The sequence below is a fragment of the Chaetodon auriga genome, chromosome 5, assembly GCF_051107435.1.
Source record: "Chaetodon auriga isolate fChaAug3 chromosome 5, fChaAug3.hap1, whole genome shotgun sequence".
NCBI classification, from domain to species: Eukaryota; Metazoa; Chordata; class Actinopteri; order Chaetodontiformes; family Chaetodontidae; genus Chaetodon; species Chaetodon auriga.
In genome coordinates, this window is record NC_135078.1 from 16683036 (window position 1) to 16705886 (window position 22851).

The 22851-nt window shown below is 42.5% G+C and overlaps 1 protein-coding gene across 2 annotated transcripts; it reads right to left on the minus strand.

The window, feature by feature from the left end:
* Positions 1-723: 723 nt before the first annotated feature.
* On the minus strand, positions 724-22566 carry loxhd1b (lipoxygenase homology PLAT domains 1b). 2 transcript variants are annotated; one of them, XM_076731217.1, is made up of 43 exons: positions 21873-22566; positions 20589-20703; positions 20383-20394; positions 20013-20093; positions 19683-19867; positions 19381-19479; positions 19088-19236; positions 18205-18328; positions 17623-17732; positions 17265-17405; positions 17044-17179; positions 16170-16330; positions 15992-16078; positions 15503-15638; positions 15268-15422; positions 14611-14771; positions 14429-14505; positions 14149-14345; positions 13622-13814; positions 12974-13134; positions 12566-12887; positions 10990-11141; positions 9569-9702; positions 9310-9455; positions 9073-9177; positions 8843-8971; positions 8602-8766; positions 7327-7508; positions 7138-7254; positions 6796-6958; positions 6531-6685; positions 6236-6445; positions 5971-6097; positions 4975-5183; positions 4552-4737; positions 4324-4451; positions 3584-3701; positions 3065-3242; positions 2641-2826; positions 1996-2166; positions 1723-1855; positions 1286-1441; positions 724-1204 (listed from the first exon to the last, which is right to left on the minus strand). In XM_076731217.1, the coding sequence occupies exons 1-43, from the start codon at positions 22564-22566 to the stop codon at positions 724-726; spliced, it is 7227 nt and encodes a 2408-aa protein (XP_076587332.1). The 2 variants fall into 2 exon arrangements, with proteins under 2 accessions (XP_076587332.1, XP_076587333.1); XM_076731218.1 differs by lacking the exon at positions 20383-20394 and having other exon boundaries at positions 21873-22155.
* Between the last annotated feature and the right edge of the window lie 285 nt (positions 22567-22851).

The window sequence follows — 22851 nt, forward strand, 5'->3', positions numbered from 1 at the left end:
GCATCTATGTCACATTTACTGCTGGTTTGGACCGCCACAGTCAACCGGATTTCAGAGACAGCAAAATGTTTTTCCAAACAGATATTATTCAAACAAATATTATTGTTTTCTGTGCTGTTGCTCGAGCTCTTTCATCACCATCCACAATTAATTTGAAGTATTTGCAGCTGTCAGCGTCTATTCCATTGCCCTTGTTCATTAACAGCACACTCAAACATTTTGGTGTGTGTACTGATTGTTCGGAGTGCATTTTGTCCCTTTTACAGTGTGAAGACAACACATGCTCAAACCCTTCATTGAATTAGTGCGTATTTTGGATTTGTGTCTTAAATCCAAACTACAAACAACCCCAGTTCCAAAAAACGTGCTGGACTGGTGCGACAATGCTTAATCTAGACATGAAAAAAAAAAGCAAAAGCAAAACAAAGAATAAAGACAGAACAAATTGAGACTGAATGTTTATTGCTTTGGATTATCTGCTTTGGGCAATACTCAAATTGTACAAGATGGTCACAAATGGCAAAGCAGAGCAACCTGTTGTTGGCACAAACTTAAAAAAAGATCATATGTTATCTATTAAAAGGTGACATGAGGCTACATTCAGGTCTGTTAACTTCAATGTTTCACCTCTCAAAGCATGACATGCAGTAAAAAAAACAACCTACCAAAAAGCCCTCAAAAGAACACCCCCCCCCCCCCCCCCCCCCCTTTGTTTCCTCCTCCTTAATATCTGGGGTAGAGCACTCGCTGGATCTGCCCGTCAGCCTTCCGAGTGTCGAGCCACTTCCCACACTGGAAAATGGTGGTCACTGAGTTGGCTGTGTTGGTCACCTCCACACACTCTAAATACCACCCACAGTTGGAGCCGCTGTTGTCGTGCTCCACTTTGACCCGCAGCAGCTCGCCGAGGTCCAGCATCTCCAGCACAAAGCGGTCAGTTCGCCCTCGCTCGAAAAGGTTGCGGAACTTCTGCTGCAGATGACGGTTGCCTGAGTCACCGTTGACGCCATAGATGGTGATGAAAACGTTGGCGTCTGTGCCAGCCCCTTTTACATCCCCGGTGATGATGATGATTTCGTACTTGACGGGGACCAGATTGCGGACTTTGCTCGCGAAGCTCTCGATGGACTTAAAACACTCAAATGTCAGGAATTGGTCCTTTTTGGCTGCCAGCGGGATTTGTGCATCGCAGTGGAAGAAATACCTAAGCAGGAGTGAAGGTTTGGAGTCACATCAACGTGACACTTTATATAACATAACGTGGGATGTATGAGATTCCACTCACTTGTTTCCCAGCTCCTTCTCTGTCACCACCACCTCCAGAACATGCCAGGAAGCTTCATTCTTCACCTTCTTCCCGTCTTTCGTGATGTGGCCGATGCAGATGCCGGCGATCTCCCCCACGTGCTTGGACGAGAACTCAAACGTGTCGGTGGCACCGCTGTGAAAGGCCAATAAGAAAGTTACAGCTACTGACAGTTTGTGCGGGGATTGACTCTGAACAGCGAACAAGTTAAATTCACTGGTCTGCCTGAGAGTTTTTCCTTTGTGCGTCTCATGGGATTAGCTCTCCTGAGAGCGGAGACTTGGAGAACAGAAAGTGAAGCTACGAGATAAAAGAGGGTAGAAAAACAAAACATGTGAAAGGGAGGAGATTATGTAAGGCCTCATAATAGGGTTTTACCGTGAGCCGAAGCACCTAGACTCTCTTTGAAGACCTACCATAAGAACTTCTTTTTCTTATTCTCAAGAACAAACTCCTTGGAACGGGCTTTCCTTCCTTCCAACACGATCCAGGCGTTTTCCGTGGTGGAGGCATCATCTGTGTCAGCAGTTGTTATGGCAATTTCATATTCTGTGGCAATGCAGGGAGACAGAGATTGTCGCACTATAATCATTTCACATCTGGCAAATGGTTGTAATTAGCTGCAAGTCATTCATCTCCGACAATTAGACAGCTTGTAATTATGCCCACAGACTTCCATTTTTACTAACTGGTTTTGTCACTGAGGTCTATAGAGTCGTTGTTGGCACAGGCCAGCTCCCTCATTATCTGCCCGTCGTCTTCATTTTTAGCCAACCAGCGGTCGCAGGGGAACCTGAAGGTCTGGTCCATGGCCTCGTCTTTCACGTCAATGTACTCTAGATGCCAACCAGGAGCAGGCCCTGTTTACAGCAAGAGCATCATTGTGGTCTCATGCTTGAAGTTTGCTTTGTTGGTGCGAGTGAGATGAGAACATCACTACTAATCTAATAATATGAAGCTCCAGCCAACAGCTGGCTTAGCATAAACGCTGGAAACAGGGATGAACAGCTCGCCTGGCTCTGTCCAGAGGTGACAAAATCCACCTACCGGCACCTCTAAAGCTCGCTAATTAACATGTTACAAAAACCAAAGTGTAAAAACAACATGATGTAGTGTCATGGGAGCCTATGTACTGGAATATTTCTCGCTGGAGAGAGCCAGGCCAGCTAAAATAAGATACTCATAGTTTAACTAGACTGTATGCAACCAAGTCTTGAATACAAAAAGCCAAACCATCACCATGACTGTGAGAAATCATCAAAATCTAAATCATGTTAATACGGCTGTTTTATTCCCTCTGTTTTCTGTCTGTTATGCGGGTCTTTCCTCCTCACCTTTGTTGTCATGCCACACTCGGACCTTGGACAGTTCGCCCAGACTGAGCATGTCAGGGAATCTGAACACATCTTTCATTTTACGCTCAAACTTGTTCCTGTTGGTGCTCTCCTTCAGAGGCAGCATCCCAGTGTCCCCATACTCCCCAAACACCATCAAAAACACATTGGCATCAGTGCCGGCACCTAAAACATCAGAGATGATGAGAACAAACATTCGTATTTAACTAATAATGTTGCATGGATACTACTCTGACATGTGATACTATGATATACTACGAAAAGGAAGTAGTAGTAAAACATGATTAACAGCTGTCATCTTTTCCCTGATTATTTGAATTAGAAAAAGCCTTAAAAACAACTACACAGGTACATGAGTTGAGGCTTTTACTTGAATATGCTGTACTGAACTCACGTCACCCACCTCCGACATCACTGGTCTGGACTTGGATGATGTAGGTTGTTTTCTCCACCATCTCCTCGTCGTCCACCACAGCTGCCAGCTCGCACACCTTCGTCCTCTTTGGCCCTTTTGTCTTCGACAGCCAGTTCTCATAAGTAAACAGATACTCCTCCTCTGTGGTCAGGTTCCGCATCAGGATCTGAAATTGACATTCATTAACTTCATCTCAGGTGTTGCAGATGTTCAAATGTAAAAGTCATATGTTTTCTTGGTGAACATCATCCGAGTTGCAGCAGAAGGTATGACAGAAATAGACCGACATTAGTGATGCAGTAACAATATGATCGTACCAAGCATAATGAAAAATGTAAGGGAAATTTAAGCCTGTTGGTATCACCAACTAATTAAAACTGCACCTAGTGCAATAACAGATTCTGTAATCTTATCGCAATGCAAATGATTTTTATCACTGGCAGTGTTACCAAAAGCAGTGCTGCCATAGATAAGGTAGGCAGGTAACCCTTGTAGTCTTTATGTTACCCTGTCAAGAAACCAGTCAGGGCGACTTCCAGAGCCATCAATCCGGACTCTGATCTTCTTCAGAGGAGCAATGTCATCTATCTCCAGACTGAAGGTGTCTTCTTGACCCCTTTCAAACCTAAACAACGGAAACAATATACACAGAATTTTGCATTTGAAAACATTTGGATGTGAGATGTTTATTTTAAAGACTTTCATGTTTGTATTTGAGCTATCCAGTTACAGCCAGCAGCCGTCATCTTAGATTACCACAAAAACTGGAAACAGTTTGCCAGTGTGGCTTTGTCCAAAGGTAACAAAATCCACCTACCAGCACCTGAACCAGGCTCTGATTTATACATCCAGCAGTTATGGAGCAATGCTGTCATTCATTTAAGGTGGTATGCCTGACCTCCTGATGAATGCAAGTCCAATATTCTCCATTATTTAGCTGTTTTTTTCCCTCTATCAACTGCTGGGGGAAATATCTGGTGCTTCACTATGTTCACCAGCTAATCACTAACTGCATCTGTGCAGATTATTTTTTAGCTTTATTCACTGAAAACAGCTGGACGCTGCAGCCAAACAATGCTAAGAGGTCTATCACTACGAGGGACTGCTTTCACTTGTCATTTAATATAGCATTTTGAAAAATATCAAGTACAGCTGTTTCAAACCTCAGCAAGAAAACAAATGAGCGTATAACCCCAAACACAGAACTATTAATATCATGAGAAGTGATCAGTGAGGGGAGGACTGACCTGTCCTCATTTTTGGGCAGCAGCATTTCCTCTGTGCTCCCATTGGCTCCATACACCGTCAGGAAAATGTTGGTATCGGTCCCTGCATACTGAGTGTCACCTGTGACAACCGTGGCTGAATAAATAACCTACAATATACAGTAGACAAGCCGGATTAGAAGAGGCTATTTCTGTTTTCAGATAACCGAATGTTTACCATGGATTCATATTTTCGGTTTGGTGACTCACTTTGCGGATAATGTTGATCGTGCTGGAGTCCAGCACGTTGAACAGTCTGGCAGTCAGACCATCTCCCCTGTCTTTAGCCAGCCAGCACTTACATGGAAAGATGTACTTGATACCTTTGGTTGGCACGGCAACCGACAGCTCATCCACCAACCAGCAGCTCTCTGGTGTGACACCGTTATGGCCAAGCTGAGGAAGAGACGGAGGGAGGGAAGAGGAGGAAGAGGAGGGAGAGAAAGGGGGGGAAGGTAGAACTGGGAATTGATATATCATTTGATTTTGTTTGATCTAGGTACCAGAAGGCACAGCTAAAATTAATTATTGCTGAGCTTGAATGGCTTTATTTAAATTTTTAAAATCAGTGCATCTGAGGAGAGAGGAGACAGTTTCACAGATTTAGCAACAGAGAGAGTCCCAGATTCTCACTTCCACCCTCTTGATCTCTCCTACGTCAGTTCCATAAGACACAAAGTGCTCCATGGTGCCAGCTGTGAAGGACTTCTTTCCCTCCGGCAGGTCCAGCCACAGGCGGTCTGTCTCCACCTCGTTGGGGCCTATGATGATGACGTAGACTCTGGCTGTAGTGCTGCCATCGCGGTCTATCCCCGTGGACAAGGTGAAGTGATAGGGGATGACTGGGTAGAAGACAGGAATCAGTTAAAGAGGATTTTTTAAAAAATTTTATTTAAGTTAAATAATAGTTTGACCTTTTGGAAATACGCTTACTGGATCTGACTGAAAACAAGGTAGCCTGATTCTGAGGGTAACAAAATCCACCGGCCAGCACCTCTAAAACTCACTAATTAACACGTTGTATCTCATTTCCAAACAACGTGAGACCAGCCGACTGCAGAAAGCCACAACTTAAAGCCAAGAAACAGTCCTATAGATATATAAGACTTGATGCACTGCAAAACCATAAATTGTTGTTTCAAACACATTTTTTTTTCTTATTACACAAACAGGATACAATATGTTAATTAGTGAGCTTTTACTGTGTGTGTAGGCGGTTTTGTTGTCCTTTGAACCAGGCTAGCTGCTTCCTCTTGTTTTCAGTCTTAATGCTCTTCTTCTGGTTATAGCTTCATATTTAGCGTACAGACATGTAAGTGGTATCAATCTTCTCATATAACTCTTGGCAAGAAAAAAAAAGCTGATTTCCCACAATGTTAAACTATTTCTTTAAATTCAGCTAATTTACCAGACATGTACCAAACATTTTGAATCATTTGTAAAAGGTACAAGTTTGGACTTTTTAGATTTTATGGGCCTTTCTAGCGTTGCTGCCTTTCTCAAGTGAATGATCTGTGTAATTTTTCAAAAGGCTCCTTCATGTTTTGGTTTTGCTGCATGGAGGCACATTGTTGTTCTTATACTCAAATCCCATTTTGAGAAACATGCTGAATAGTTTTGCGGCCTTACTTGGACCCTCTTCCACCACTGCCGCCTTTTTCTTCTTTTTCTTCCTATTGGCATTTCTGTCCAGCCCCAGTTTGGCCTGAGCCATCTTCTTGGAATTTGGATCAGTGTGTCTTTCACCTTCATACCCCTGAACCAGACACATAACAGACAAATAATCTTCTCACATCCTTCTTAAAGCTGATTTCACTACAGCAGCAGCTGATAGGAAATCAAAGACAAAGAACAGAGCAATATGGAACTCTCTCTAATCAGAAGTTTAACAAACCTTGACGAAGAAGGTCCTCTGTATGCGTTTGTCCTCCTTCTTTGTGGAAAGCCAGCGCTCACATAGGAACATATACACCTCTTCTGTTTCCACATCCAGCACCTCCACCTGGTCCAGGTACCAATCGGCCCCTATCATGGAGTTGTCGTGACGAATTCGAATCTTAAAAACTTGGCCCAAGTCCACAGCCTCAATGGTGAACTTGTCCACCTGCAAGGCAAAAAGAAACAGAACGTTTTGATGCCTAGACAGCAGCAGTCACGTGACATAACGTCTCACACGTGTCCTCACATACCTGTCCTCTCTCGAACTTGTTCTTGTTGTTCTCAGATTTGGAGAGTTTGCGTTCTCCTGTGTCTCCCAGGTCTCCGTAGATGGTGAGAAAAACATTGGCATCAGTTCCTCCTCCGTACATATCACCTGTCCGCACAGACACGTTGTACGTGTGAGCTGTGACGGAAGAAAAAGTCAATTATGCATTAAGTTGACACACATATTACACAGCACATGAGTAAATAAATTTACTTTCCATTACACCACTGAAATCAGGGTAAACTTACTTTCCAAAGCCTCCTCCACCTCGATTTCAGTCCTTTTCAGTTTCCCATCCCTGAGGAGTTTCTCTGTGATGATGTCCGAGGGGACCAGCTCCCTCACTGTCTCCCCATCATCTTCAGACTTGGCCAGCCAGCACTCACATGGGAATATAGTTGTCTCCGAACCCTATCATCCAAAAAAAGAAAGAAAAAAAAAGGGCCAAGCTGTCTTTCTGACTCTAAAAGAAAGTGTACCTGACTGCTGAAATGTGAGCCAAAAGGTGTTACATTATTCATCTGTTAATAATTTAATGAGGGCACAGACGTTTATCCACGCAGGTGTAACCTCGGGTAGATTTTTACTACCTTTCCTTTTCTGAGCTGTCGTCTGATCTCCACTCTGTCCAGGTGCCACCCTGGGTTGGTGCCCCTGTTGTCGTGTCCGATCCTGATCTTCTCTATGACGTCACCGACATCCTCCAGCTGGGAAAAGACGATAGTGTTTATGGAACCGCGGCCGCTGCCTCAGAGAAGGTACCATCCAAATCCACTCACCTCCACAATAAACATGTCCTCGGCTCCCCTCTCAAAGTACAGGCGTCTCTCTCTCTTGTTGACACACAGGTGTTTCTGCTGCGTGCACACTCCCTTTTGCCCGTACAGGACTATGAACACATCAGCGTCTGTTCCCGCTCCAAACACATCACTGGTGTATATCTTTATCTCATAGGGCACAACTGAAAAAAACAGAGAAGAACGTCACACAGGTGTGTTTGATTGACGCAAGATGGATGATGCAAATATGAAATTTAACCATATGTTTCACATGCGTAAGACTTTGAGAGGAGAAGAGTCACAAACTGCAGCTACTCAAGGACATAAGTACAGGTTTGGCAAGATAGTATTGTATTTTGGGTACACGGGCTCTGCAGTATTTGTATGCATGACTTAATTGTACTGGTATTTATGCTTTGAGCCTTTACATTTTGTAAGACTTTAGAAGTGATCACCATAATTCAGTCTTTAGCCTCTTTTAAATCTCATCGTAAACCTTTTCTTTTTGTGGATGCTTTAGGGAAATGTTTGAAAAATTTTTTATTTATACTGTTTTTATTCCTATTTACTTGATCTTATTCAGTTTTTATTCGTTGTATGGTTTTGATTTCCCTGTGGTCATGTCCTTAACCTTTTTATCATTTTATCTGCCTTCGCTGGATTTATCTTTATTTTATTTTGTAAAACACTCTATGAATAAGGTTTATTTGGAGAAATATTTTTCATGCTGTAAATGTACTGTTGTTTGATGGCTTTAGTTAGTAGTTGCTCTAAGTACATCATGATCTCATATGATAATTGGTCATACTGAAGGAATATAGAATTTTCTTTGTAATTGTATTTTCTTTTTAATTTTTGCATTTATTAAATTTGCTTAGATGATGATGATCACCTGCTGTAGAAGGGAACACAGTGGTACAGTCCTCACTGGAATTTGCAAAACTGGTTTTCTTTGTTTATTAAAAGGTAAAATAAAACTAGTCAACATGAACGCAACAGTATCTACGACTGCAGTGTTGTGATCTTGGGCTGTAGCATGTGTAAACCAAGAAGTGGAGTCCTGTTGCGGTGGAGAAGTTTAGAAGGCAGGCCACCAAAGCAACCAAGAGTCAGTGCTCTGACAAGCACCCTTCTTCACATGGAGTGCTTTAAATACATTCTACTACTAATGACTAAAATTTTGCATAAAGCACTTTTACAGGAAGGTTTCTCAATCGGCATAGTGCTGCTTTCACTAATGGATTTGAACACATTTTCCACCGGCTCTTCACTCACATGGCGTGTAGAGTTCAGTCTGTAGATCAGCAGGATACAAATCCCTCACAGTCGCCCCATCGTCCTCTCCTTTATCCAGCCAGCGGCCACAAGGGAAGCGCAGTCTCTGACCCTGTGAGGGGGCGTCAACCTCGACCCAGTCCAAGAACCAACCAGATGAACCCCCTGATGAGGAAAGTATGTTATTACTTCATCTCAGTGACTGCTAATTTTGGATCTGCAGAGCCTTTTTTTCCCCCACCTGAGGAGTCGTGCCCAATTCGAAGTTTTTCCAGCTCGCCCAAGTCCACCGCCTCCACAGTGAACACATTGATCATTCCCTGTTCAAACTTATTCTTATGGTTCTTACAAGCCTTTAGGTTGATGATTCCTGCGAGTGACATTTTTAAAATTCAGATTAGTGTCATTTAGCTAATAACACACAGCACGAGGCTGACACAACAGTGCCAGGATGCTGGCAAGTTACCTTACCTGTGTCGTCATTTTCACCAAACAGGATGCCAAACACATTGGCATCAGTTCCAGCATACTTCTTTTCCCCGGTCTTGATTTTGAGGGTGTATGTGGTCGACATGGCTGTAAGAAGATGGATCATCACACTATGAGTCCCTCTTTGCTTTTGTCTACACCTGCATGTGTCAGCAGCATTTAGATAAAGCCTTTATCTGCTTCCTCTACTAAGACATGAGCCAGCTTTGAAACTCTTACATTTCTGCTCGAGTCCCAGAGTGGCACTTGTGCCCTCCTCATCCTCATCCTTCCTCATGAAGGCCTCGTCCACAGGAACCAGCTCTCTTGCTATCTGTCCATCATCCTCATCCACAGCCAGCCAGCGATTACAGGGGAAATAGTACCTGAACACCCAAGAAATACCTCTGATCAGCTGTCAAAAACCATGTTATTACATCAGTATCAGTTATTACTAATAAATGAACCAAAATGCAGACTGTATGTTGGTTTCACCTACGTTGTATCATCCTTCGTGTCCACTATCTCAACACGATCCAGGTACCAAGATGAATAAGAGCTAGTGTTGCTATGACGGATTCGCAGCTTCTTCAGAGGACCCAGATCAACAGCTGTCACGGTGAAAACATCCTCCTGTCGAAAAAAAACAGCAACCGGAGATGCTGCACCGTTACACACGATACTTTTCTTTTGATAGTTCAACGTGAAGATATACAGAAAATGTAGGGTGAAAGAGTAATGTCTGATAACATGATGCAAGTGGTGGAAGAAGTCCTGCTCAAGCTGTCAAACAGATGTCGTGGAGAAAAAAACAAAACACAATGTTTCCCTCAGATATGCAGTGGAGTTGAAGTATAAAGTACCATGAAGTGGAAATACTCAAGGGAAGTAAAAATACCTCAAAATTGTCAAGTGCTCAAGTTACTTTCCATCCTTGAATGGAGGAAATGTTCCCAGCTGGAATCAAAATCAGGATGGTGTGATTACAAGGTATCAGTCTTAAACCACTATGTGATGGGGACGCCCCGCAGACAGTGCTTTCAAAAACAGTCTCACCACCGGAGCCTCTGATTGTATAACGTCATCTTGTTGTCTAGTTCTTGTTCATCTAGTTTTCCATGACAACTGGACAAACTCCATCTGGCAAGGGAGGATTGTGTGATACTATCGAAAGCTCCAGAACAACTACTCAAAGTGTCCAGATACATCTGTCAGGGCTGCAGTAACAGTACTGTGCATTCAGTCAGTTATCCATTTCAGCTGATTCCTCTGTGGCAGCTCTGTCACAAAATGACAAAAGGCTTTTGTTGCTTTTGATCTGCGGGAAGAAATAAACCTAATTATCTGTGGACATGAGTTTTGTGCTCCTACAGAGCCAGGCGTAATGTCAGGATTAATAATTCACAGGTGTAGATTAAGTAATGAGTAAAAGTAGGACAGGTTCAATGACACAGAGGACTCCTCATAGCTCCTCTCAGTCACAGCTGGCTCGCCTGCAGGAGAGCTTGTAATCCGACCAGAACACGCTCCCACCCACACCTCGGTGCGAGGCTCATGTTGTGTGGAAGTGCTTGAGTCTTTGACTAACTGCATTCAGCAGGGTATAGCCTTCCAAGAAACAGGGTAAAATTATACAGCCCTAATGAAATATTTCAAACATTTTTAGCCTTATCAGCTCAGAAATGCATGGTTATGGCTCCTGGTTTATGTATGTTATGTTAGTTAATGAAAGGGTAATTGAAAAAAGTGAGCCAGATTGATATGAATAATGCATTTTTGCCTTTTTCTCTGAACAATATTTGCCTGCTTTTCTCCATTTTACCAGTTACTGTACTGAATTTTTAAATATCAAATGAATCCTTGCTGTTATCTGTGGCTGATTTAAGAAGCAGTGGTCATCTCTTTGTTTACACATCATACCTGCCCCCGTTCAAATTTGTTCAGGTTGTCAGAGTTCTTCAGATAGCGCTCTCCGGTGTCTCCGTTTTCTCCATAAATATTGATGAAGACATTGGCGTCGGTCCCAGCGCCCAGCATGTCACCAGTGAAGACGCACACTTCGTAGGTGTTGACTGTCAGACAATACAAGGGATGAATTACTAACACCTCTTTAACCTGTCACATATGTCGACCAGGAAACTGTGTCAGATCAAACCACGCATGTCCACAACATCAACACTGGATATAAACACGTGCCAAAACATGATGGAAATAATACAAATGGAAAAAAAAAACAAAAAAAACAATTCTATGTATGTATGTCTGTAGGTGTATATGCTGAACTTATACATACTTCTGTGGTCACTAATGACACACAAACCTTGGTAAAAGGCGCAGGAAATATGTCTCTAACAAATGGCATTTTTTTTCCATTCGAAAACGTCAATAAGAGTTGATAACATCTTATTTTATAACGTCATCACCCTAAAAACATTAAAATTCCCTGAACCACATCCTCATTTTGAATATAGTGATTCATTGGATTAAATTAGTAAAAGCTGAAATGGATTTTTTTGTTATTATGGTTATGTAAATGTAATTTATGGTGCTGTCAGATTGCTGCTAGACTGCCCAGTTAAATCAGTTTTTTGACCACAGTGAAAATGTTGATTTTGAAAAGCTAAAATCCAAGAAATATGGATTGGAGCAGAAAAGTTTGTTGATTACATTTATCTTTTTTTAAGGTAAATTGTGACTTTTGGACTTTCTAATACTCTGGAGTTATTAGAAAGTGGATCACAGGAGTAGGAAACTACGCAGCCACCACTGAAATCTAATTCTACACTAATATCAGTGTGAACTAAACTTTCTCTACAACTCACTGTGCAGAAACACTGCGACATGTTTGTCACTCACAGGAAGCAGGAAATGCTCTTTGAGCAGCTACTCTGTCTGAGACAAACTTCAGGCTGAGAGGATTCATCACATCATAATCTTAAAGAAGACCAAAGACGACAGTCAGAAAGTCGACAGAATATTATGCTCATGCACACGCAATTATGTACAATGTGCACGAAAGCCTGCTGCCAGTACCAGCACGTGTCTTTTCCTGTGAAAACCTTAAGAACGTGGAGAGTGTTTAAAGGAGGTATCCAGCTGTTTTCACACCATAAGTGGTTTTCCTTTGTGTGTGCTTTGTTAAACGAGAGTGCTCATGCTCAACAATGCATGTGTTATTCATCTCTGCTGGATTTATATGTGCATAAATAGCAGTTCCTCTGAGCTGTGGGTGGTATTTTATCTATTTTGGGATTAGCAGTTAGCTTGTTATTACTGTATGTTTCAGATTTTCGAAAAAAAGTGCAGAGGCTGTTGTGCAGATACAGGGAGTGACAGGTGAGACTGTCAGACTGTCAGTGTTTTTGTTTTGTGCTGCTCAACAGCAGGGAATTTAAATCACCCAACATGAATGCAAATGTTTGAAGCCCTCTGCTTGGCACTCAGACGTTCAACACTTCTCTCTGCAACATTACACTTTGTTATATCTATTTCATACTTTCCAGCTCCTCTGCATCCTCTGGCAGCAGCTCCACCACCAGCTCGCCGTCCTCCTCTCCCCCGGCCAGCCAGCGCGAGCAGGGGAAGTGGTAAGTAAGCACCACTTCCTGCATCTCCTCGCCTCCCTCCTCGTCCTCATCGTCCTCGTCTTTCTTCTTTTTCTTCTTCTTTTTCTTGTCCTCCTTTTTCTTCTCTTTGGGCACCAAGGCCATGATTAGATGTTTGACGTCCACTGTTTCCAGGAACCAGCCAGATCCGATCCCCGAGCCATCGTGACCGATGCGGAGCTTGAAGACCTTCCCCACGTCTTTGGCCTCTATCTGGAGAACAGTTTCAATACCGTTTCAACTCTGATACTACTTAGATGCATTTTAGAGCCACTGAAAACTGTCCAAGCTTTAGATACCTTAAATATTTCTATGGTGTTCCGCTCATAGTTGTTGGATCTGCTTTCGAGCGTGATAACCTCTGTCTTCCCCTTGTCCCCATAGATCTGGATGAACACACTGGCATTGGTGCCAGCAAACGTCACATCTCCGGTCACTACTGTTATCTCATAGTTAATCACTAGAAAACACAGATCGACAAAGGTCAAAGGACGTACTGTACATGTGACTTTTAGTCAGTGGTACTGTGAAAAAAGCATACATTCAAAAAGTATTCATGTACTTCCAGTATGCGTAAATTCATCATGCAAAGGAATGCTCAATAGTCTATAAAAGGAAGTAATAATGAGATAAAATTAGCAAACCAGTATAAGAACATTTCTTGGGAAAATATGACTGAAGTGGAGAAGTTTTTGAAAATAATGCTCTTGTTTTATATTTTGATTAAAATGACAACTTGATGTAAAATTTTGCCTTGACGTATTTTGATAAAAGACCAGGAAACTACAGGATTAGTCTTGAGACACAAGACCAGTTACAAAGAATGTATTCACACCAGCATCAAGCTGCACTCTGTGCGTGTGTGTGTGTGTGTGTGTGTGTGTGTGTGTGTGTGTGTGTGTGTTTAGAGTCTTCTAACGGTGTGAGAGTGTGAGAAAGTCGCCTACATTGTTCCAAGTCCAGGATCTCACTTGGGTAAATCTCCACCTCTGTCTTGCCGTCAGCCTCGTCCTCATCCAGCCAGCGGTGACTGGGGAACATGTAATGCTTTCCGTGGCCTGGAACCATGATCTGAACGCTGTCCAAGAACCAGCCTGCACGCATGCCTTCATTGGAGTGGCCAATCATCAGGCGGTTGATCTGGCATAAGATTAAATGGATAACAGCCTTTGAATTTGCTAAATAAAAGGTGTTCTACACACACTGGCCGAGGAGTCAAGGCCAAGACATGATTATAAAATCCATTAAAACAGGACAGAAGCACTGCTGCATTTTCATTGCAGTCACATCTAGACGACTTCGGCCATATAATTGCTTGAATGTAATCATGTGACATACTGATATACTGTCAGCGTGGGTGAACCTAAGATGAACTGAACATCACAATCTTTCAAGAAATTATTTCTAAAGCTTCTCATAGGACTTTCAACATCCATTGAGAGAAATCAACATGTTTTTGCCTCCGGTGTGTCACCTGTCCAATATCAAAGGTTTCCACTGTGAAGATGTCAACACGACCCGTCTCAAAGTAGTTCCCCAGGTTGTTGGCAGACACCAGCAGCAGCATCTTACTGGTGTCGCCTTTCTCTCCATAGAGCTTGACAAACACGTTGGAGTCTGAGCTGCCTCCAGGGACGTCACCTGTCTTCACCGCGATGTGATAGTTAACGTCTGACACACACAGACACAAACATGAGCATCAGAGGAGTTTCACTTTAAATATTTGGATGAAATTCAAGATTCCTCTCACTTACTGTAAAGACGCTGTCCATCTGAGAACGGCACCAGCTCCCTTACAATCTGACCGTCATCCTCGTTGCGGTCCAGCCACCTGCACAGCACAGTCAACAAAGACTGTAGTACACACACACACCTGCGGTTGTAACAACGGTTCAGCACACATACTTTTTCTGTATTCACACTGAGACTAAGGCACCTGTTGCAGGGGAACTCTACAGCGTGGGCTTCAGCCTGTCCCTCCTCTCTCACAATCACTTTATCGAGGAACCAGCCGCAGCCTCCACCTCTGCCATCATGTCCAATCCTCACCCTGCGGACCTGCCCGATGGCAACAGCCTCGATGATAAACTCATCCAACTGGAAAGAACAACAACAACAACAAAACAGTGAGCGACATCACATTTTGGTGCCTTCTTATATGTCAGAGGAATATGTGGTGAATCAACTGATACAACCATTGTGATTGTTCAATGTATGTTTCCAGTGTGTGTGCAGCAGATACATTATGACAAATACATTAAAGTATTACCATGAGGAGAGTCTTATTCATGCGTATGAAACATTTTTTGATTGAATAGATAGGGCAGCCTCCATTAGGAGTCAAAGCCTGAATATTGGGGTCAAATCCATAATCAGTCTGAAACTTATCCCCCAGATTTGTCATCACTGGCATAAACACCAGAAACAGTAAGTAGCAGGCGACAGGTAGTACTAATTAGGTTAATTAAAAACACACTGATTGGTGATTGGCTCCAGTGTGTGAAAGTGACAAGTCTAAGCTTAATGTCTTTTGATTGAATGGAGAGAGAAGCAAAAACTAAAAAGCGTCTGATGATGTACTGAATGTACCCACGTTTCCTTTCTCAAACTTGTTGACGTTGTTTTTGCAGTTGACCAGCCACCGATCTCCGGTGTCCCCCTGGTCTCCAATCAGATTTAGAAAAACAGATGCATCTGTGCCGCTGCCGCCGACAGTCCCCGTGCAGACTGTCACTCTGTATTTGATCACTGCAGAACAGAATAACGTCACTCAATCAAGTGTTACACTTCTCTGGCTGCATTTGGTGAATACAGGTGCATATACATACAGGGCAGGGGCTCAGGGATTAGTTCTCCACTGGCAGGGAGCTCCCTCACAACCTCATTATCATCTTCATTTGTGTCCAGCCAGCGCTCACAGGGAAACGTATACTTCTCCTTCGTTAACGTCTTCATCAGAGTTGCCTAATTGGGAAAAGGCCATGCTGGAAAGCTTGTTTGATTTGATATATAAGGGGGTTTCTGGATTATCATTACATGGAAGGGTTAAAAAACTGAAAACTCAAACTTCAATCCTCTGAATTTTTGTCTTTCTTCATGTCTAAGGTTTGTAAAAATGCACATATTCTATATCTGCCTTTTGGCTGAATGAAATGAATAAATGAAAGACTACTAAACTGTCTTATTATCCTAATTTTCATGTTAACGAGCATGCCGACAACTGTGCATATTCAGGAATTATTTAATTAAAATGGAATCAGAGTAAATTCCAACTGAGCTTATGTACTTAAAGATGATTAGACATTAGATTTCCTCACCTTACTGAGATGCCATCCAGCAAAAGGATTTCTCTTCTCATGCCAGATACGGAATTTGGTCAATTGTCCCAAGTCAGCCAGCTCAACCTGTCAGGTCACATCAAGATAAAAGTTTCCGACGAAGCCAAATCAGTTTAACCTTTTAACACAGTGTAGAATTAAAATATGGGGTTCTTACCATAAACCTGTCCACCTGTCCTTGTTCAAAATTGTCTGTTTTGTTGTCTAGTCTGATCTCATCACTCTTGCCCTTCTGTCCATACACCTGGAAGGAGATATCTGCATCGGTTCCTGCACCGGGCAGGTCTGACGTCCAGATCCACAGGGACCAGGGATGCTCTGAGCAGAACCAAATCACCATCTTTGATTTAGGACCATTGCAGATTATTGCCATTATCTTCATTATTTGTTTGTCACTGTGACTGAGATGAACTCCCTTCCCCTGTTCTGCCTCGAGAAAGTTTAACAAGTGCTTTTTTTTTAGACACTTGGGGCCGCAGTGACAAGAGGGTTGTCAGTTTGACTAGTTGTACTCCTTCAGCGTTTCAGTGGAGCACCTGAAATGGCATTTTTGCTTGTTAAAAAGTATTTTAAGGGCAGAAACTATCATGCTGAAGACAGCGATTGCAGTGGACAGCTCCCAGCTGTGTGATTGTGAGTGGAAATGAAGTAATGCAGTAAAGGAATACTGTCTTTCCAAATCAGTGTGGACAGAAACAAAATAAACTAGTGTACACATTCTGCTGTGTATGATTGTGGACCAGAAGGAAGCAAATATAGTACATAATGACTGCACTCACCATTCACTTTTCTTTAAAATAGATATTGGGCTTCATTTCACAAGCCACAGACACTAAACTTACAATGCAGAATGAAGGTAGACTGCCTGCTGCGTCATTATGCAAATGTTCGATAAACATGATGGAGTTTTGAATCCAGCTTTGAGTGTTTTTGCTCAGTATGTCACAAGATAATAAGTGAAAATGACAGCATTTACTGCTGCTGCTGCTGCTGCTGCTGACTGGCCATATAATTATTGACATTCAACTCACTCTTCTGTCTCTTCTGCCTGAGTGAAACCATCTCATAGAGCTCTCTCTCAATCAGCCCGTCTCCCTCCTTCTCATCCAGCCATTTACTGCATGGGAAGGTCTGCTCTATGCCTGTGAAAGGACAGTACACCACCACCTGCGGAAAACAGTGATTCAGATGAAATTACTCACAGTCACGTACTCACATAGTGTGTGCATACATGTGTGCATGCACGATGTACCTTCTCGCAGTACCAGCCAGCACTGACTCCTTCGTTGTCGTGTCCAATTGTGACTCTGCTGAGGGGACTGAGGAGCGCAGAAATCTCAACATTAAAGATGTCTGTCAGGCCCCGCTCAAACTTTCCTCCCGCCAAGAACACCTGCATCAAGTACATGGAAGAAAAGATACAACCAGAGGACATTTAATAACATTCATACATTCGAAATTTGTTTTAAATGATTGTTTCATTTGCAGCATGTATGAAAATAGGTCTTTGTTCATGAATTCTGTGTTGGTTCATACAAGTGAAATCTAATGGACGACCACTGCTTTTTAAATGAAGTGTCCGCTCTGTTTCTTGTGTATCTTCTCGTTACCTTGCCGCTGTTCTTCATGCCTTTCGAGCCATGCATCACAATGTGGATTTTGGAGTTGGTCCCAGCACCTCGGATGTTTCCTGTCACAACCTGGACGTTGTACACAATACCTGGAGGGTACAGTTACGTTTCGGGCTATCAGAGGCTCTGCCAACGGGTCACTATGGTTCATAGCACCCGTACTCCCCTGAGGAGCTGAGCTGGGACCAGATCAACCAGATCTAAACATTGATAGTCTGACCCAATAATTAATGATCACACAGTGAGCCTCTGGCAAGTTGGACAGAAAACATATCTTTCCTTTTGGCCTGAATAAAAAGGTATAAATTAGCAAATTAACTGTTCCTTGGCAATAGAAATGTTATTGACTTATATAATCCTTTATGCAATATGTTTCAGACCAGGAAAGTAGATAATTATTCCAAAACAGGGTAAATAATTCAGGGGAAGCAGCCAAGTATTGAATTAATTTTCTCCTCGGTATAATTGCGTTCACTGACACGAGGTTTCCTTTGGAGAAATTCAAAGATCTAATTTATATAAAGCACTTTTTCAATGTTCAGAAACAAATTTCATCCTGACCTGTGGGCTGGCTCCCCCCGACCAAAATGTCCCTCTGGATCTTCCCATCGTCCTCATCGATGGCGAACCAGCGATTGATTGGAAATTCATACACTGTTTTGTTTCCCAGATCATCCACAATCACCTGCATGGAAAGGGAAAACAAGAAAGTAAGAATGTAATCACAGCTAACGTGTATATACTGCCCATAATTGTACATAATACTGTTAAAAGTTACAGTAAAGCAGGACAGTGTTTTTGAGATGAAGCTCCAGCTGCAGTCAAATAATCTAAATGACATTATTTACTCCCAAATTCATCTCAATATAATAATTATTAATGTGAACTTGGACAGCAGCACAAACCACATGTGAAATAATAACAGATTCATCAGTGTTGTCACTGCTGATCTGTGGAGTGATCTGATCTGTGCTGCAGTCACCAACAAATCCACTCGTCTGTCTGTTTGCTGTAAGGCAATCCCTTAATGGGCCACGGTTTCCCTTTACATGGAGGGTAGAATGATGACATGTGTGTCACGGGTGTCTGTGTGTGTGCATGCGTGCGTGAGCTTGTGCACGTGCATGTGTCTGTTTGAGTGAACTCATCTCTGTGCACACTGTACGTGTTGGAGGAGCAGGGACACCAGTCTCAGATGAGAGGACTGAGAGGAAATGAGAGGATCGCATGTCTTAAGTACTTCTGCAGAGGCAGAACTGAGCAGAATGAAGTATGCTAAGTTTCCTGATAAAGTACTGTAAAACCCTTAGTTACACATGATGCAACAACTGAAAGTAACACATGTTAAGTCTTTAGTTATCTGTCTTCAGAACTGATGGATGAGGATTTGTTTGAAGCATTAATGTCATGTGGTTCAAATACGTTTCACTAATCGTTTTCTTACCTTGTCCACAAACCATCCCGCTGAAGAGCCTTTGTTATTGTGGCCGATGGTGATCTTCCTCACTTTGCCCAGGTTTGGTGCCTCAAGGGTGAACTTGTCCTCTGTGCCCTTTTCAAAGTTATTTTTGTCGTTGTCAAGTTGCCTTTCACCTTAAATAACAAAACAATTTATAAATGAAATCAGATGAATCCTGATTTAAAGCCAAGTGGAAAATAACCGGCTGCATTAATTAACCTTGGGAGAAAATTTATTATGTGAGATAAACCTGTGTTACCTGTGGTACTGTAATTTACCTGTGTCTCCAAACTCCCCAAAGATATTAATGAAGACATCTGCGTCTGTTCCACTGCCTTTTATATCCGCAGTGAAAACAGTCACTACATACTTATTATCTGGAAAATTAAGACCAAAACATTTAAGATCAATTTAAAAACAAACTTTATACAAAAATCTACAAAATAGGACTTCAACCACAAGTAAGCTGCTGATTTTTACTGGCCTGTTTGGGCTGATTCACTTAATTAATCTGTCACATAATACTGAGATTGTAAAGTGTTATACATGCACTCACAGACTCATATCTGTGTATACATACATTTGGGTATATCCATGGGATCCATGCTACCCAGCATGTCTCTGATATAAAGGCCGTCTCCCTCCACCTTACTCAGCCAGTTATTACAGGCAAAGTAGAACCTCAGGTGGGGCCTGATCACATCCGTCACCACCACTCTGTCCAGGAACCAGCTGGGATTCATGCCGGTGTTGTCATGCTCAATCCTGAAGCAGCAGCAGAAGAATAACATCTAGATAAACAACTTTCATTACTCTCGCAAATGAATTCAGGGGAGGAAACAAATCCCCCTCAGTCTGATCCAGCAGTGTTTGGCAACAGACGAGGTAAAAGATGAAGGGTTGAACGTACCTTATCTTCTTCAAAGGTCCAACATTGTGAGTTCTAATTCTGAACACATCAGTTTTGGCTCTTTCGAATGCCGTGCGACTCCTGAAATCACAAAATGGTAAAAAAAAATGTGAGATTATTTCATCCTATTTTCACTTATCAAATGCTTCACTGCAAAATAAAAATGCAAATGAGTCAAAGCAGAAAGTTTTGAGTCAATCTAGAAACAATTCACCCACATAATGAAGCATAAAAGTCTTGCAAATGTTCAAAATCATGCAGCAAATCACATCATGCAAACTGTAAATTTAGCCCCAAAATCACACAGCACACAGTCAGTTGTCTGCACAGCCATTCTTTCACAAACACCACTGCACCGAGAAATAAATACCTCTTTTCTGTGCTGTTAAAGAGGAGAAAGGACACAAAGGTTTAGTTCAAGCACAATAAGCTGCTCAACTGGTTAAAGTTATAACTGAGGCCTCTGGCTAAAGCAGTGCAATAAGTCATTTGTTCATTAGGTGACCAAATTATTTCACTTTCATCCCATCAGATGACCTTACATCTACATTCTAATCATGTTTGAAGAGGACTTACTTGCTCGCCAGGTGGACTTTGGGAGTGATGCCATAGTCTCCGAACAGAGTGATGAAGACGTTGGCGTCAGTGCCTGCTCCTCTCTCATCACCAGTGATCGTCACCACCTCATACACTGGAGGGTTTAACGACGTAATACAAACGAAAGCGTGTTTTAGAGAGGAGACGCGCTGTGTGATTACAGCGGGAGAAAGCGTGTCATAAGGAGCGTGGAGGCAGGATGGCACGGCTCAGTAGTAAACATGCAGGGTGATATACAGCTATAACAGAATCATAATTTTTAGTCTCTCATGTACTACTGTGAATCATTAAGATCTTAATTTGTTGCACTCTTACACAAGCACCTTAGCGGGTGCAGCAAAGCTTACTGAGGAGTCAGAGACGTCAATAAAGCCGTCTGTGCATGCCCACACAGTTATGAGAGAGGTCTTTCCAGGCGAAGTCAGTGAAAACACCTGTGTGGGTGAGTGTAGGTGTGTTAATCAAGATTTATTATTCCATAAAAAGAAAGAGATAGTGTCATGGGTTGTTAAGGAAGGTATTCACGGGTTGGAGGCAGTCGAAATTATGTTTTTTATGTCTTTTGTGCAGTTATTTATGGATAGTTAATGTGACAAGTTGCATTAAATTAAAGACACTCATTAAAAAAAGTCCATTAAATGACGACTAACTTCAATTTTACTCCATTTATGTGGCTCTGAATATAGCCTCAAACCCTTCGCACCTTCACATATGAGATATTGATCAAAACCTTGATTCTAAAGAAGCTGGGACAGCATTCCACTTTTATTTACATTTTACGAGTCCCAAATGTGTGTGTGTGTGTGTGTGTGTGTGTGTGTGTGTGTGTGTATGTGTGTGTGTGTGTGTGTGTGTATGTGTGTGAAGACCAGATAAATGTTCATTTTGACTTCACATTTCACAGTTGGAGACAGGACGGAGCTTCAGAGGACGCTGAGGCCTTTTTTAACAAAGTCAAACCACCCTGTGCAAAGATGAGTGAGTGACAGGTGTCATATAACTGTAGGCTGATGATCAGATACTGACAGTACATGGATACTACTTCACTGGGTGTGATGTTACCACGAACATTGAACCAAAGCATACAGTAGGGACATTAATGCTGGGGCCACTCTGACTCCTGGAGCTGCACTTAAGGGTTCACGTCTCCTCTGGGTGTCGTATGTCAGAGCTTGAATCACATTAATGTCATAACAACAGGCAGAGTATTTTAATTCTGTCTCTTCAACATTTTGCAGGTTGAGGCAGAAAGTTTGCTCTTACCTTTCTTCTTGTGATACTCATCCTCGTAGTTCTCCACCTTTTCCGGCTCGTAGTTGCGCAGCTCATTCTCGTAGATTTCAACGTAGTTCTCAACCTTCTTCTTCTTGCCTTTTGCCTTCTTGTTGTCTTCATCACTGTCTCCCGCCACCGAACCTTTCTTCTTCTTGTCTTTCTTTTTCTTTTTCCCTTCCTCTTCCTCTTCCTCTTTCTCTGAGTCCTTCTTGGATTTTTTGTCTTCACCTTTGGACTTTTTATCCTTCGACCCCATCTTGTCTTTGAGCGAGGACTTCTTTGATCCTTTCTTAGTGGTCTCAATCACATCAGGGAGTTTTTCTCTTCTCCTTTTACTCTTGCTGTCATTGTTGTTATCCTCTTCATCAGTATTCTGTGAGTCATTGCTCAACTCATCCCCGCTCTCCTCTTTGGCTTTCTTCTTCTTCCTGACCTTTTCTTTATCTCTCCCTGTTGTCTTGGAGCTCCTCACATCAGGTCCTGATGTATCAGAATTGTATCCTTCTTCATCACTGTCTTTAAACTTCTTCTTCTTCTTCTTCAGTCTTCCAGCATCCTCTGACTCACTGACCGGCTTATTTTTCTTCTTGGGTTTTGGTTCCTGATCCTCTGAGTCTTCGTCATCTACATCTTTGGTTTCCTCCTCTGCGCTCTGTCTTGTTTTTTTCTTCTTTGTGGGCATCTTTAATTTATTTACTACCTTCCTTGTAACTGTAACCGATTCCTGTGCGTTCCGGTGAAACTTGATTAAACTGACCAGTGTCTCTGCAGGAGTGACCCGCTGGTAGGACAGGTTGGGGTCAGAGCTCTCAGGCTGCTGTTTGGCAGGCGGCTGGGGAAGCCCCTCTCTGCTGGGTATCCTGACCCACAACAGCAGCAGATGCTCTGACCTCATTATAAATGATAATGTGCTTGTTGTCACCTGACCAGAGGAAGAGACCCTCCCTGTGAATGAAGAGCTGCTAGA

What these genes read in the sequence shown, in the direction of transcription:
- loxhd1b (XM_076731217.1), bottom strand. Translation starts at nt 22,566, where the DNA reads ATGCCCACAAAGAAGAAAAAAACAAGACAGAGCGCAGAGGAGGAAACC. An exon ending in CTGACTGGTTTCTTGACAGG is followed by an intron (nt 3,243 to 3,583) that starts GTAACATAAAGA and finishes TGTCAATTTCAG; the next exon opens with ATCCTGATGCGGAACCTGAC. An exon ending in AAGAAAAAGAAGTTCTTATG is followed by an intron (nt 1,442 to 1,722) that starts GTAGGTCTTCAA and finishes GGCCTTTCACAG; the next exon opens with CGGTGCCACCGACACGTTTG.